Source organism: Urocitellus parryii, chromosome 4 (genome assembly GCF_045843805.1).
Source record: "Urocitellus parryii isolate mUroPar1 chromosome 4, mUroPar1.hap1, whole genome shotgun sequence".
NCBI classification, from domain to species: domain Eukaryota; kingdom Metazoa; phylum Chordata; class Mammalia; order Rodentia; family Sciuridae; genus Urocitellus; species Urocitellus parryii.
This window is the reverse complement of record NC_135534.1, coordinates 211,529,155-211,545,508: the sequence shown is the minus strand read 5'-3', so window position 1 is coordinate 211,545,508 and position 16,354 is coordinate 211,529,155. Positions and strand designations below refer to the sequence as shown.

General features: G+C 45.2%; 1 protein-coding gene across 1 annotated transcript in view; it reads right to left on the bottom strand.

The window, feature by feature from the left end:
* Positions 1-16,354, bottom strand: part of Cacna1b (calcium voltage-gated channel subunit alpha1 B) — a 144,706-nt gene that overhangs the window by 25,178 nt on the left and 103,174 nt on the right. Inside the window, exons 33-34 of the mRNA XM_077797372.1 lie at positions 16,052-16,196; positions 4,185-4,312 (exon numbers count right to left, since the gene is read on the bottom strand). Of these exons, the coding sequence (XP_077653498.1) occupies positions 4,185-4,312; positions 16,052-16,196 (273 nt within the window). The remainder of the gene's footprint in view (positions 1-4,184; positions 4,313-16,051; positions 16,197-16,354) is intronic.

The window sequence follows — 16,354 nt, the reverse complement described above, 5'->3', positions numbered from 1 at the left end:
TTGGACCCTAGTTACCATTATAGGGTGCTGGGTACATGACGGGTTTTTGGCCTCAGGACTACCCTGCCTATCAAATCAATCAGATGCCACTAGATGAAACATTGGGGCCTGATACTATCAGTCCCCAATTAAAAAGTTTGCCCACTGTCTATAAAAAAAAAAAAAAAAAATGGAAGCAACTTGCTTAACCCAAATTTCAAGCCCTGTCTCAGCCATCCCAGACTCCTTCCAGTCCCTTTGTAATGCATTGTCCATTCCAGCCTGGCACATCCCTCCTGCTCTTCCCACACCCCTGCTCCCACCCTCCCTCTCTTCCGCCCATCTTGTTCAAGTGGTATACCACCTTTCCTCCTCAGAAACGCCTGGCCTCGAGTGAAGGCCATTGCCTCCCACAGTGTAGCCTGGATGCTCTCTGAGACATGTGCCTGCTTCCTCTTTGGACCCAGCCCAACACACAGCTACGCTCAGGAAACGTTCACTGGCAGAGGGGTGAATATAAAACAAGCAGACAGATCACTCCAAGAAATGTGACTGTGATTCTCCTCTCGAGTCTCCACAGCTCACCACAAGTGCTAAGGCAACAAAAGAGGCTGAGGAAAGGCAGTGCCAGAAATCAACAACCCATGCCTTCCTTGCCTCCCTCGCATGCACGCGCTCACACACATGCACACACAGCCTGTGCATACGACACGCAGTGAACTCACACACCTGCACTCACAGCATGTGCATGAATCTGTGAACACCCCTCACATGCACACAAATATAGGCATGTACCCACAAAGATGCAGCTCCCTTGTACACATATACACACATACTCTCACAATCACATGTATGCCCCAAACATGCACATGTACACACATTTGTGTGAACACACATTACATACATATTATACATGGGCTCACACATGCACACAAATATACCTGTGCATCTGCACAACGAACACAAGTCTGTACTTGTGTATTCAAACCTAACCACACATGTGCATATACATGCATACACAATGTTGGGAAATTTAACAAAGTTTTGTTACAGATTCAAAGTTTCTCTCAAATCAGGAGGAGACCAGGGAAATAAAGATGATCACTGGCCTGAATCTGTTGTGGAGGCTACTGAAGACCAAGGTCCTCTCTCCTCTACCCAGAGGTGGATCCAGACCCAGGCTGCCTGGTCACAGCTTCTGGGCTGTCTGCCTCCTCGGGCAGTCTAGAGGCACTAGGCACACATGGGAGCAGTCCCATGTGTTGCCTAGAGAGTGTGCCTGCCACTCAGGGTTCCTGGGTCTTATGTGTTATTTATGCCCCACTGGGGCATGGCTCGTGCTCTGCTATCTACTCCTCCACAGGACTTTCTTTACCATATCCCAACCACCCACACCTTCCAGAGCCCCATGTTCTTTTCCCTGGAATCTGAGAGATAGTCTGAGCTCTGCTGCACACAATCACAAAGCTGCGTGGGCCCACATCCACTTCTGTTTCTGCTCTTGCCTGTAGTCACCTGTGGAAGACCTGGCTGTTGCCTCCCTCTGGATGGCTTCCTCCTTCAGTGCAGATTACATCACACAAAGCATGCTCTGCATTATCTTGTTTTATTTTTGCAGTACCAAAGGTTGAACTCAGGGGTGCTCTACTACTGAACGACACCCCCCGGCCCCCAATCTGAGACAGGGCATTGCTAGGCTGGCTTTGAATTTGTGATCCTCCTGCCTCAGCCTCCTGAGCTGCTGGATTACAGGAGTGCATCCAGCAAAGTATCTGTTTTCTGCAACACTCTCCTTTTGGGAAAACATCCAGAAATGGCAGTGACACCTGAGGCCAGCAGGCCTGGATGACTTTCCTGGAGCCCTCCTAAACCATGCCTAAGGTAGAATCTGCCTGCCCTGCCCTGTGTGACAAGGCTCAGTCTCCTGGCCACAGACCCGAAGCCTGTGCATTCTAGTAAGAATCTTGGGCATAGAGGACAAAGATACGGATGCATCAGCAACAACAAGGTTCTCCAAAGCCACGGAAATGGGCATGGGCACCACTGAATACACATAGCCACTATGCTGCTCCTGTACTGTGAAAATCCATAAACCTCTCCTTAAGATGGAAAATACACAAGGAGATGCTGGACAGGAGCGGCCAGTGTCTCAGAGTCCCTAGACACTGGTGGCTATGGGATTTGCCCAGACGTGGAGGGCTTCAAGTAGTACCCCTGTGTCCTTGTTGTGATGGGGTGTGCTCCCCAGAGGCCAGGTGAGATGGGATGAAGGAGTCCCATCAAGCCCCAAGGTAGGGAAAACTTGGCTCCAGTTAAGGAAAAGCAGGCAGAGCCCTAGGAGATCCATGGAGTGCAGAACAACACCACAGGGGGCTGACCACTCCTCCAGGCTCTCTGCCCATGTGAGGCAGAGGTGGTCGGGCAGGGAGCTGCCCCACTCCACAGTTTTGTCATCCCCATAGGCACAGGAAGTGAGTGAGCATCAACCACCCATTGACAACCACCCATCACAGCATGGCTCCTGAGCACTCATGGAAGAAAGGCACAGGCAGGCCTCCCAGACATTCCCCTGTGTCCTATCTTGCAGGGGACAGCATTCAGGTACTACTGTCTGAGTGAGTAAGTAAGTGAATAAGTCAGAGAGGGAGTGAGCAGGTGAGTGAGGGAGCAGGTGAGTGAGGGAGGGAGGAAGGGAGCAGGTGAGAGAGGGAAGAAACAGGTGAGTGAGGGAGAAAGGGGGCAGGTGAGGGAGAGAGAGCAGGTGAGTGAGGGAGAAAGGGGGCAGGTGAGGGAGGGGGGAGCAGGTGAGGAGGGAGGGAGCAGGTGAGTGAGGGAAGGAGCAGGTGAGTGAGGGAGAAAGGGGGCAGGTGAGGGAGGGAGGGGCAGGTGAGTGAGTGATGGAGGGGGCGAGTGAGGGAGGGGGCAGGTGAGGGAGGAAGCAGGTGAGGGAGGGAGCAGGTGAGTGAGGGAGGGAGGGAGCAGATGAGTGAGGGAGGGAGCAAGTGAGGGAAGGAGGGAGGGAGCAGGTGAGTGAGGGAGGGAGCAGGTGAGGGAAGGAGGGAGGGAGCAGGTGAGTGAGGGAAGAAACAGGTGAGTGAGGGAGGGAGGGGGCAGATGAGTGAGGGGGGAGCAGGTGAGGGAGGGAGCTGGTGAGTGAGGGAGAAAGGGGGCAGGTGAGGGAGGGAGGGAGCAGGTGAGTGAGGGAGGGAGCAGGTGAGGGAGGGAAGAAGCGGGTGAGGGAGGGAGGGAGCAGGTGAGGGAGGGAGGGAGCAGGTGAGTAAGGGAGGGAGCAGGTGAGGGAGGGAGGGAGCAGGTGAGTAAGGGAGGGAGGGGGCGAGTGAGAGATAGAAGGGGCAGGTATGTGAGGGAGGGAGGGAGGGGGCAGGTATATGAGGAAGGGAGCAGGTGAGGGAGGGAGCAGGTGAATGAAGGGGCCAGGTGAGTGAGGGAGAAAGCAGGTGAGAGCCTGGTACTCTGCCTGCCTTCCTGACTGTGGTCTTGTCCTAGGGTCACAGCACAGCATGGGTGTGCAGGGCTCTTTCATGGAGCAGGGTCTCCAATGACTTCACCTTTGGACCAAACCCTCCCCATCAGAGCCTTGCTCCACGTGGAAAACAATCACCCCTCTTTTATGTAACATGGTAAACCTTCCCATGGTAAAGGGTCTTAAATGTACTAGAGCATTCCTGGTAGCTCCCTTGTTTTCAATAAAAGCTCACCAAGTACCCATTATGTGCAAGCAGGGCTGGGGCAGAGGTACACCTTAGCTTCTATTCCCAAGGGAGATGGCAGAGAGGAAGACCCCTGGGCCCTGCATGTGGGGTCCCTAAGACCCCACATTATTTTTGTTATCAAAGCTCTCCAAGCCTCACAGCATGTGGGGCCATGCTGTCTCCTCTCCGTGCACCCCTGACATGATAGGCCTTCAGAAAAGCAAGAAAGTCCGTGCACTAGGAGCACCAGCCTCACAGGTCCCCTGGGCACAGCCAAACTGAGGCTTCAAAGTCCATGTCTCTGCCCAGAGCTGCATCAAAGTATGTAAGACCAAAAAGAAAGAACCACTGGAGGGGACATCAGCACCATCCTGGGCACCAACCAACACTTGAAGGGGCACTCAAGTGAGACATGTCCAAGGCCACCCACCCTGTCCTGGCAGCCAGGGGTAGGGACACCCCTGAAACCACAGAACACTGGGGCTCACTCACCACGCAGCTGGGTCGTACTCAGCCCAGACCCGGATGAACTCGTCCAGGTGGTGAGGCCCAAGGATAGAAGAGTCTCGAGTTAGGTACTCAAAGTTGTCCATGATCACAGCCACAAATAGATTTAACATCTGCAGGACAGAAAGAAGAGGTGATAGGGAAACTGCAGCCTGCCCTCTTGCCTGCCCTCATCTTCCAGCCAGTCTGTGTATGGGAACCCTGGAGACAGTAATGATCACTCTGCTTCAACCAGCTCCAGACAAGACTGGCTCCTACCTTGGACTGGGGATGCCAGTCTTGCACTGGGACTGCTGGGTCTTCCTCGGCCTCCAGGGCTCTCAATCCTGCACATTTAGTCCCCAACATTAGTCTGCTGGCAGCTCTGCTCTCTCCTTCTATTGCCTTTTCCTAATTTAGGTCCCATAATCTCCTGCCTATCATCCACCCTGCCATCCAGGGTGTCATTTTTAGTGTCATTTGCCCAATACTACCATGGTCACTATCCCCTCAGGTGGCCTTCCCTGAAAGCGGTGATTTCAGGGAGTTGGGAGTTTGCACACCACAACTCAGCAGCTTGTGGGGATTTGTTCCTAATTAAGTTGAAATTCACTTAATATGCAATTCATCATTTTAAAATGTATGATTCAATAGCATTTAATGCAATCACCATATTGCACCACTATTTTCTCCAAATCTTAAAAAAAAAAAAAAAAACATTATATCACACTTGAAAGACACTCAACACCCATTGAGTAATCATCCCTCATTCCTCCCTCCCCCATCCCTGGCAACCACCAATCTCCTTCTGCCTCAATAGATTTGCTTATCCTGGTTACTTCCTATGAAAGGAATCACAAAATATATGATCTTTTATTTTTTCTGATATAATTAATTTTAATCAATTTAAACAATGCTAAATTTGCTCTAATATATCTTTAGTTTTTTATTTTATTGATACATCATTGTTTTACATAATAGTAGGATTTGTTGTCACATGTTTGTACATGCATACAATAACAATATAATTTCCCTAGTATTTTCCTTTGTCTCCTTCCTCTCTCCCCTGGTTCCTTTCCTCTACTTTACTGATCTCCCTTTGATTTTCATGAGACCCCACCATCACTTTTTTTCCCTTTATCCTCTAGCTTCCATATATGGAAGAAAACATATGACACTTGATCTTCTGAGTTTGGCTTATTTTACTTAACATAATGTTCTCAGTCCCAGTCATTTTTCTTCAAATGACAAAATTTCATTTTTCTTTATGGTTGGACAAAACTCCATTGTGTGTGTGTGTGTGTGTGTATCATACTTTCCATATATACCATATTTTATACACACACACACACACACACACACACCATATTTTCCTTATTTTTTCATCTGTCAATGGACACCCAGGCTGGTTCCATAGTTTGGCTATTGTGACTTGTGCTGCTATAAACATGGTTGCATATTTTTTAATCTTTATTTTATTTATTTTTATGTGGTGCTAAGGATCGAACCCAGGCCCTCGAAAGTGCTAGGCGAGCGCTCTACCGCTGAGCCACAGCCTCAGCCCCAAACATGGTTGCATATTTATCACTGTAATATGATGACTTTAATTCTTTATACCAAAGAGTGGTCTAGCTGGGTTGTATGGGAGTTCCATGCCCAGTCTTTTGAGTAAACTCCATACTGATTTCCATAGTGGTTGTACTAATTTATAGTCCTACTAAGAGTGTAAAAGTGTCCCTTTTTTTCTGCATCCTCTCCAGCATTTGTTATTTGTATTCTTGATGGGTGTCATTCTAACTGGAATGAGATGAAATCTATCCACTTTTGATTTGATAAATATGTTGAACACTTTTTCATATACTTGACCATTTATATTTACTCTTTTGAGAAGTGTCTATTTAGCTCATTGGCCCATTTATTAATTTTTTCCTTTGGTGTTAAGCTTTTTGAGTTCTTTGTATATTCTGGATATTAATCTTCTGTCAGATGAGTAGCTAGCATAGATTTTCTCCCATTCTATATATTCTCTCTTCACATTCTTGTTTTCTTGGATCCATCGATTAATATCAATTCTTGGTATTACTTCTTGAGCTTTAGGAATCCTACTGAGGAAATTGATGCCTGTATGTTGGAGTGTTAACCCTACATTTTCCTCAAGCAGTTGCAAAATTTCTGATCTCATTCCTAGTATTTGATGCACTTGGGCTTTTGTTCAGGGTGAGTGATAAGGATCTTCTCTTATTCTTCTACATATAGATAACCAGTTTTCTCCACACCACTTGTTAAAAAGCTGTTTTTTCTTCAGCATGTTTTTGGTGCCTTTATCAAGGATCAGATGACTGTAAATCTGTGTGTTTGTCTCTGTGTCTTCCATTCTGAATCATGGACCTATGTGTCTGGTTTTATGCCTGTGTGGTTTTTGTTACTATAGCTCTGTAGTATAATTTGATCAGGTGTTGTGATACCTACAACATTGCTTTTCTGGCTTAGAATTGCTTTGGCTAGCCTGGGACTTTCATTCTCCCAAATGAACTTTAGGACTATTTTTCTAGTTTCATGAAGAATGTCATTGGTATTTTGATTGGGATTGCATTAATCTGTATGTTGCTTTTGGTACTATGGCCATCTTAACACTATTAATTCTGCCAATTCATGAACATGGGAGGTCTTTCCATCTTCTAAGGTCTTCTTCAATTTCTTTCTTCAATGTTCTGTAGTTTTCATGGTAGAGGTGGTTATTCACCTCCTTGGATAGATTTATTCCTAGGTTTTGTGGGGGGTTTTGAGGCTATTATAAATAGGATTCTTTTCTGATTTCTTTCCCAGCAGATTCATCATTGGTGTATAGAAAAGGTATTGACTTTGGGATATTGATTTTGTATCCTGCTACTTTGCTGAATTTGTTTATCAGCTGTAGCAGTCTCTTCTGGTGGAGCGTTTTTAGATCTTCTAGGTATAGTATCATATCATCTGCAAACAGTGATAATTTGACTTCTTCCTTTCCTATTTGGATCCCTTCTATTTTCTTCCCTTGCTTAATTGCTCTGCCTAGAATTTCCAGGACTATATTACACAGGAGTGGTGAGAGTGAACACCTTGTCTTGTTCCAGACTGTAAAGGAAATGCCTTCAGCTTTCCCCACTCACTGTGGAGTTGGCTTGAGTCGGTCATAGATAGCCTTTGTGATGTGGAAGTAAGTTCCTTTTCTTATGTAGGCAGGCACTCATAGCTATAGACTTTCCTCTTATACCCATCTTCACAGTATCCCAGGGGTTCTGGTATTTTATATCACTATTCTCATTTGGTTCTAAAATAAAAATTTCTCTCCTGATTTCTTCTATCACTCATTCATTGTTTAATCTCCATGTTTTTATGGTTTCTGTAATTTTTTCTTGGTATTGATTTCTAATTGCATTCCATTATGACCTGATAAGATGAATGGAATTATACAATTTTTATGTATTTGTTAAGTTGGCTTTGTATCCTTCTTTGGATAGGGTTCCATAAGCAGCTGAGAAGAAAGTGAATTTGGCTGTTATTGAGTAAAATATTCCACAGATGTGTGTTAAGTCCTTTTGATTTATGTTTTTAGAGCCAAAGAGTCTTTACTGAGTTTATGTCTGGATAATCTATCTATTGGTGAGAAACACATGTTGAAATCACCTAGTACTGGGGTCTATCTGAGTCTTTATGTTGAGTGGTATCTATTTTATGTAATTAGGTGCACCAACATTTGGGGTATAAATATTTAATATTGTTATATATTTTCTTGTTGGATTGAAATTCTCTTTATCTCTTCAGATTATTTTGATTTGAAGTCTGCTTTGTCAGATATGAGAGTAGTTACTCCTGCTTGTTTTCAGGGTCCATTTTTGTGGAATATAATTTTTCATCTTTTTACTTTCTGCCTGTGGCTGTTTTTGCCTGTGAGGTGAATCTCTTACATACAACATATAGTTGGGTCTTATTTTCTAATCCATTCTTCCAGCCTGTGTCTTTAAGTTGGCGAGTTTAGACCCTTTTTATTTGATATTAAGATAGATGTCTATTACTTCCTGCCACTTTTGTTTCTAATGTCTAATTTGGTTCTATTTCTCATTTGCTTAGCTACTTTTCAAATAATATTTTTCCATTTGAGAGCTCTGTGATTTGGTTTTTATTTCTTCTGTGTATAGCATTTCTTTAAGCACTTTCTGTAGTATCAGCTTAATAGTTATGACAGTTATGAATTGTTTTAGTTTCTGTTTATCTCGGAAGGTTTCTATTCCTTCTTTGATCCTAAAGGGTAGCTTTGCTGGATATAGCAATCTTGGTTGACAGTTACTTCTTTCAGAGCTTGGAACACATCATTCCATTTTCTCCTGGATTTTAAAGTTTGTGTAGAGAAATGAAAAGGGATTCTGACTGGCTTGCCTATAAATGTGACCCAACATATTTCTCTAGAGGCTTTAAAAATTCTATCCTTGCTCTGTATGTTATGCATTTTAACTATAATGAGTCATGGAGAGGTTCTCTTTTGATTTTGTCTATTGAGGTTTTGAATGCTTCCTGTATCTGAATGTCTACCTCCTTCCCAAGGTTTGGAAATTTTCTGTTATTATTTCCCTGAATAGGTTATCCATGCCATTAGTCTGCATCTCACAACACTCTTTTTTTTTAAGAGAGAGAGAGAGAGAGAGAGAGAATTTTAATATTTATTTATTTATTTATTTATTTATTTTTAGTTTTTCGCAGACACAACATCTTTATTGTATGTGGTGCGGAGGATCAAACCCAGGCCGCACGCATGCCAGGTGAGCACACTACCGCTTGAGCCACATCCCCAGCCCTCACAACACTCTTTGAGTTCAAGTATTCTTAAATTTGGTATTTATGTCCAAGATTTCTTGCATATTCTGGTCATGGTTACTTATTTTCTTTTCTTTAATGCTGTCTGAATGTTTGAGGAAGACCACTGTGTCTTCCAGCCCCAAGATTCTGTCTTCAGTCTGGGCTACTCTTTTACAGACTATCAACTGAACTTTTTATTTGATTTATGGTACCTTTCATTTCCAAGATTTCTGTTTGTTTGTTTTCAGCATCTCTATCTCCTTTTGAATTTTTCATTCATATCTTATATTGACTTCCTTAATTCATTGAGTTGTTTTTCTTTGTTCCCTTGGAAGTCATTGGTTATTTTTATAATCACAAGTTTGAATTCTTTTTGTTGTTGTTGTTGTTGTTGTCAATGGACTTTTATTTATTTTTATGTAGTGCTGAGAATCTAACCCAGTGCCTCGCACATGCCAGGCAGATGCTCTACCATTGAGCCACCACCACAGCCCCTTGAATTCTTTAGTTCATCCACTTCAATATCTCTGGAGTCAGTTGCTGAAGAATTACGAACATTAAGAGATGTTGTGCTACTATATTTTCTCATATTTTTAGTATTACTGAGTTGTGTGGGAGACCATCCTGGCATGTGAGGTGCTCAGTTGCAGAAATGTGGCAGAGTTTTTCCCACCTTTCTTGGGTTCGAGGAGTTTCCATGTAGAGGTGTGTCTCACCACTATTCTAGGGATCCAATCACCTCATCTGACCTTGCACCACTGCCCCCCTTGACCTTCATTGGATGGGATTTTCCCCACAATTTTTAGTTCCCCAATAAAAGTCCTCTCCCTAGCGTGCTCGCTCTCTCTCGCTAGCCTCTTCTATAAAACCTTGCTTCCCTCAGGGGAGCTTGAGGCCGAGAGCTCCAGGAGCCATCCTGGAGCTGGTTTCAAGGTAAAACTTGTCTTTGTCTTTGTCTGTGTCTTTAATTCAAACTCCCTGAGAATTTTCCCGCATGACTGAACCGTTCACTGTCTGCCCTGGCTGTGGGCTAAAGTGTTGATACAACAAATTGCGTATCTATTGGGATAGATTCATCTTCCACTATCATGTATAGGCCTTTTTAGGGCATAGCCTTTTCTTGGTGAAGTGTTCTGGGATACCTGATTATTGTGAGATTTTCAATAAATTTCCAAGTGGATTTTTCCTAGTACAGTTTTCCTGCTAGTTCTTGGGTAATGGTCAGTGTATTTTCATACAGTGAACATTGTGTCAGAACTTGAGGCTCCCTCTTTCCCTGCAGGTCTCACAAGAGCAAGGTCCTTCTTATAGGTCAGGCACTTGTGTTGCATAAAGCAGGGTATGTGGCATAGACCTTCTGTGGTCGCCCCTCCACACTTGAGAACTCTGTGTATCTTAAAGGGGTCTGGGAGCAATCTAGACTGACACTCCTCAGACATGGGACATCCACAGTCTTTGTTATTTCTCTTTGTTTTTACTGTTGGAGTGAATATCCATGTGAAAGACGTGATTCCTACCCCCTAACTGTTCCTACTTGGGGCCTGGTTGTTGGTTTGGAGTTTCTGTCCCCTCATTCTTTATATTAAAGCATTATTGAAGTTTGAGTGTGGCTGGTTTATATGTGGAGCAGGGTATGCTGTCTCTTGGCTGGGTTGTGAGTGTAGCTTGGCAGCAGAGTCTCTATCCATGAACTTGTGGTCCCAGTGGATTCCTAGCACTTCATAGAAAAGAGAAAAACAACAGCAACCATAGCAGTGAAAAATGTACAGCATTAAAATAAATCCTCAGTGCCTAACATGACATCAACAACACTAATTACCACAAAAACAGGAGTGGTGGGTCTGCAACTGACAATAATGACAACAAATAGCCATGAATTAGATCTGGCATTAAACAACAGGTGCCAAATGCACCATTCATAGTACTAATAACTGCAACAACATGAATGGTGGGGACAGAGACCAAATATATAAACCAAATAGTTCTAAAAATTTGTAAAAAATAAGAGAAAAGAAAATGGGATATGAAAGTAAAATGTTCAAAATGCGAACAGAGAAAATAGAAGATACATAGTAAGTAATAGCTTTAAAGAAGAAGGAAATATAGAGAAGTAAGGAAAAACCAAGATAATCTGGCTGTTAGAGGGAGAAGGAGAAAAAGAGTAAAAAGAAAAACCAAAAAAAAGAACAAAACAAACAAAAAAGCCTAAGCCTCAAAGAACAAAATTAAGTTTTAAAAGAGTAAAAACTGAGAAAATAGGAACAAAGATGTATATGTGCACATCCACAAACCAATCAGCATGGAAAGAACACCAGCACCAGCACCACCACCACCACCACCACTCCCAGCAGAGGGAGGAAAAAAGACTCCTAATGAAAAATGAAAGGACTCTTCACTAAGATTGTCAAAGCTGTCCACAGGGATGGATGGTCCCTGGTTATGCCCAACTATCTTTCTTTCCATTTCTTCTTGGTCCAAGTACTGGGGGTGAGGGGGACAGACAGACAGATGGAAGAGGGGGGGTGGGGGAGGGTAGCACATGCAAGGGCTGGGTTGTTGGCCCCTTCCTCCTTTGGTGTTGCTCACAGAGCTGCCAGCTGGAGCGGCCTAAGCCTGAAGCAGGCTGAGAAGTTCTCAGCTTCCCTTCTCACCAGTGCAAGGTAGGACAGAGTGCAAAGTACTATCATTGGAGTTCTGTGTGGAAGACAGACGGACGCACTCCTGGGGGTGGGCTGCAACAGAGTTCTACGTGGGGAGTTCTGGTGCGGGGAGATTAGCTCTGATCAGACGTCTGAGACTTTGTTGAGTGGTGTCTGCATTGGAGAGATTAGATCTGCACACTACTAGGAACAGGCAGGTGCCAGTCTCTGCTCAGCATCTGAAACTCAGGAGCTTCCTGAGAATTCTACTCATGGGCAGAGTAGCCACTGATCTACAGGCCTTGCACACCCCACCACTCCTGAATGCTGCCTTCTCAGGCTCAGTCTCTGAGTGAATGGCACTCACCTGTTCACTTCTCTAACCTTCTTCAGCTGGTCACCTGAGCCACCGGCTCAAAAAGAAAGCAAGTTACACTCCCATCCGTATTCCACTTGGGCACAATCTCCTCTGTACCTGTTTCAATCACATTCTGCTAGAGCTGCCCTAAACTACGTGGTAGGTGCTCGCCAAGACAGCAAGGCAATATTTGCTATGATCTCCCAGGTTGCCCCAATAAGTTCCAGTGTGACCTCCTCAAGATGGCCCCACCTCAGCTCTCTGTTCACCAGTCAGGAAACATGGAGGAGTTTTCAAATACCCACTCCCTGAGCAGGCTCTGGTTCAGCTAAGTTCATACTGCTTTTCTGTTTTACAGATTTTCCATGAGAAATTTTTCCATTGTGTTTCTCTGTGTTCTCCCTCCCCTCTGTAGTGAACCAGAGCTGCCACAGACCTGGATCCAAGGTATTCTTTCCTCTCCTCTGTCCAAAGTACCCATTTCTGGGTCTCTAGGAGTCTCTGACTTTCCAACACTGAAGTTCAGTGAGTTGCCACTGCCACCCACTTCACTGTTGCTAGAATTCAAGCCATGGAGAAACTGAACATGTGAGCTTTTACATGTGTAGGGCATGTTGCATCAGAAAAGAGGAAACTTAACTTGCTGGCTGCTACCCGCTTCCCAGTCCTGGGGCCACCTGCTAAGAGAGCACCTAGCGATGAGCCAGAAGGCATTGCCGTGGGTTGTGATGAAGAATCGGACCACCTCTAGGATAGGCTCAGAACCCCTCTGCCCTCACGGACATTACTGCCTGTAGGATGGGTGTAGATGTAAATTCTCCCCACCCTGCTGACCTTTACCCCATTGGCTCCTGTACATTATATTAACTGTGTGTGTTTTCTCAATAGATGAGATCCTGCTTTGACTGTTCTCCCTGGCGCGGCTCATTGTCCTCTGGAGACAGGGCTGGGTGTGGGTGGCCAGTCGACCTTTACCTTTCTTGGCCCGTCCTGGTCGGGGCGTGCTCCCCCAATCTCTCCCACAGGTCAGGAGGGAATGGGGGGATAAAAACCCCGACAACATCTGTCTTCTTTTTATCAATGTGATATTTTTGATGTTCATTCATATAGTAGCATGTATCAGTACATCATTTAATTTTATAGCCAAAGAACAGTCCATTATAGGCATATACCACATTCCTCCATCCACTGATGGACATTTGTGTCTAACATGATCAATCTTGCTGTAAACACTCATATATAAGTTTCTCTGTGGGCATACCTTTTTTTAATATTTATTTTTTTGGTTGTAGTTGGACACAATACCTTTATTTTATTTATTTATTTATATGTGGTGCTGAGGATTGAACCCAGGGCCTCGCAAGTGCTAGGTGAGCAAGCGCTCTACCACTGAGCCACAAACCCAGCCCCCTGTGTGGGCATACCTTTTCATTTATCTTGGTTATATGCCTAGGAGTGGAATCACTGGGTCACATGGCAATTTTAAGCTTCATTTTTTGGTGAATTGCCAGACTTTTCCACAGCTGCTATATCCTGCTGACACTTGTTATTCTTCTGGGTTTTTTTTTTTTTGAGAATTTTTTTTTAATATTTATTTTTTAGTTCTCGGCGGACACAACATCTTTGTTGGTATGTGGTGCTGAGGATCGAACCCAGGCTGCACGCATGCCAGGCATCCCCAGCCCTCTTCTGGGTTTTTTTAAACATATTATTATAGCTATCATAGTGGGTGTGAAGTAGTATCTCATTTGGGTTCTGATTTGTTTCCTTTATAACCAAAAATGTTGACCTTCTCTTCATGTGACTTCTGGTCATTTGTATATCTTCTTTGCCCATTTTTAAATTTTCTGTTTTGTCTTTTTGTTGTTGAGCTATAAGAGTTCTTTATATGTGCTGAATATTGACTCCTTATCAGATTGTGATTTGCAAATATTTTCTTCCAATAAGCATAAATAAATAATCTGTTTTCTTTTTTTCTCATGATTTTGATGTCAAATCTAAGAATCCATTGTCAATTCTGAAGTCTTTAAGACTGATCTCCTATTAAGTACTGTCATTGTTTCAGCTCTTCTATTTACTTCTTTGATCAACTGAGTTAACTTTGTATATGGAGTGAAGTAGGGGTCCTTCTTCATAATTTTATATGTGGATACCCAGCTTGGTCATTACCAAGGACTATCAACAAGGGCACCATCACTGCCCCCGCCCCCCTGTCTTGGCTTCACATGCCCCATGTCATTCCAGCTCACTTGCTCTGACATCTGCATCCCAAGGCTGCTTTGTCCACATGAAAACCTCTAATCTAGGTTCCTGCCCTCACCTTCCTGTCCCCAGCTTTGACCACATTCAGCTCTGTGACTCATATGTACCCTTCTCTCCTCCTTATACTTGTCTTGGAAAGCCTGAATCTGGAAAATTCAATTCTCTACTTAAGGCTCTAAGGAGTGGACATGGTTGAGGAAAGCACAGGTCACATTAGCCCTGCTCACAGGCTATGGCCGCAGATCTGACGCTTCCTGGCACCATCTGCTGCTGGGAAGAGCTGCTGTTCCTTCTATGCCCCTCACCTCCATTTTTACGCAAATCCACCAAAAGGGTTTTGTTCCTCTCCATGCCTATACAAACTGCCCTCGCAAGAGTCACCAGTGGCCTCTGCCATTTTTTCTTAGTCCTTCTCTCACTTTACTTTCCAACAGCACTTTGTGGGATGGGCTATTCTCCCTCAAGAGACACTTTCTTCCTTGGGCCTCTGGGGTGCTGCTCTCTCCGGGCTCTCCACCTGCCTCACTGACAGCTCCTCAGCCCCTGGATCTAGCTGTTGAGAGCCACAGCCCAAGTGGCCCCACCCAGCAAACTTCCAGCTGATTGGCTCCTCTGCGGTGATGCTCATTGGGCTGTTTCCCGGCCCCTTCAGACCACGGAGCTGCTCATTAGGGGATTCTTTTGGCTCCACCCATGCGACCCAGCCAATCAGCCTCAAGAGCGGGAGGAGTGGGGGGGTTGAGAGGCTCACCAGAAGTGGCAGTTGGGCTCTGAGGGAATTCCTGAAGAGCTCATGTGGTGCAGCATGTGTGTTCTAAAAGTAAAATTCGTTTCTGCTTGACAAGTGGCTTGTGAATTGTGCCCAACCAGACTGTGGCATCTAGCACTCCTGACTGCTCAAAATTCAGCACCAAGAGTTTGTTTAAACTCAAGATTCCTGGATTCCTCTTCCAGAGATCCTGATACAGTAAGTCTGGGGCCCCTGGGAATCTGCTCTTTAAAAAAGCATTCAAGTGATGCTTAAGCCACACATAGATTGCTGGGCTGCACTAAAGTGGGACCCGCAGAGCATCCTCCACTCACACAGATACCCCGAAAATTGATGGTAACTCCTTCCATTCTCCAGCCCAGAGGTCATACCTGCAGCTCTCCACACTTTATCTTAGAGGGGCAGCCCCTCACCCATCACCAGGGAATCCCAGGGTGTAGCTTTCTAATCTCTTTTTCGATCTGGCCAACTCTGCCTTAAAATGTAGCAGCACCCATTTTGAGCTAGTCCCTCATGCCCTTCTCTAGGTCACTTCAGCCCACTCACCTCCATGTTCACACTAGAGCCCCCTCCTCACATCCACACAGAAGCCAAGCTGCAGAACAGGAAGTAGACCTTGTTGCACTCTTGCTTCAAGGCTTCCGCAAGCCTGGAGTAAGATCCACCCTCCTTAGACCAGCCTGCCATTTCTCCCACCTGGCTCATTGCACCAGGCATGCTGGCTGAGGGGCTGCTTCTTCACCTCCCACCACTACAGTGAACCTTCCAAGACCTGGACACTGAGGGGCAGCTGCCCCTGAAATGCAACCCTTTCATGGAAGTCAGGCAGGGCCACTAGAGCTTGTCTTCAAGTGGGTCCTTTCTAGGCTGAAGAGGCTGTTGCTCTCAAGGAGCAAAGGCCTCACCACCGCATCAGCTTACAATGTGGCATGGGTCAAAGTCAGTGATCAACAGGAGATGCAGGACCCTGAGCTAGCCTGAGCAGACAGACATGGGCACAGTGATCAGGACTCACCAGGAAGGAGCAAAGGAAGATGAAGGACACGAAGTAGAAGTAGGCAAAGTCACTCCCACACTCACTGGCATTGGCATCTGGGTCACAGGCCCGGTTGCTCAGACAAGACAGCATGATTTCATGCCAGGCCTCCCCCGTGGCACTCCTGAAAAGAAGAACAGAGCTGTGAGTCCATAATAGGAGGCCTGGAGGGCAAACCTCCAGTGACACCAGAGCTCTGGCCAGCCCAAAAGGTGGGGGCCAAGTCCTCAGGAGAGCTGGGCCCCTGTACATGGAGCCTTTGCCATTATGTTTCCGAACTGG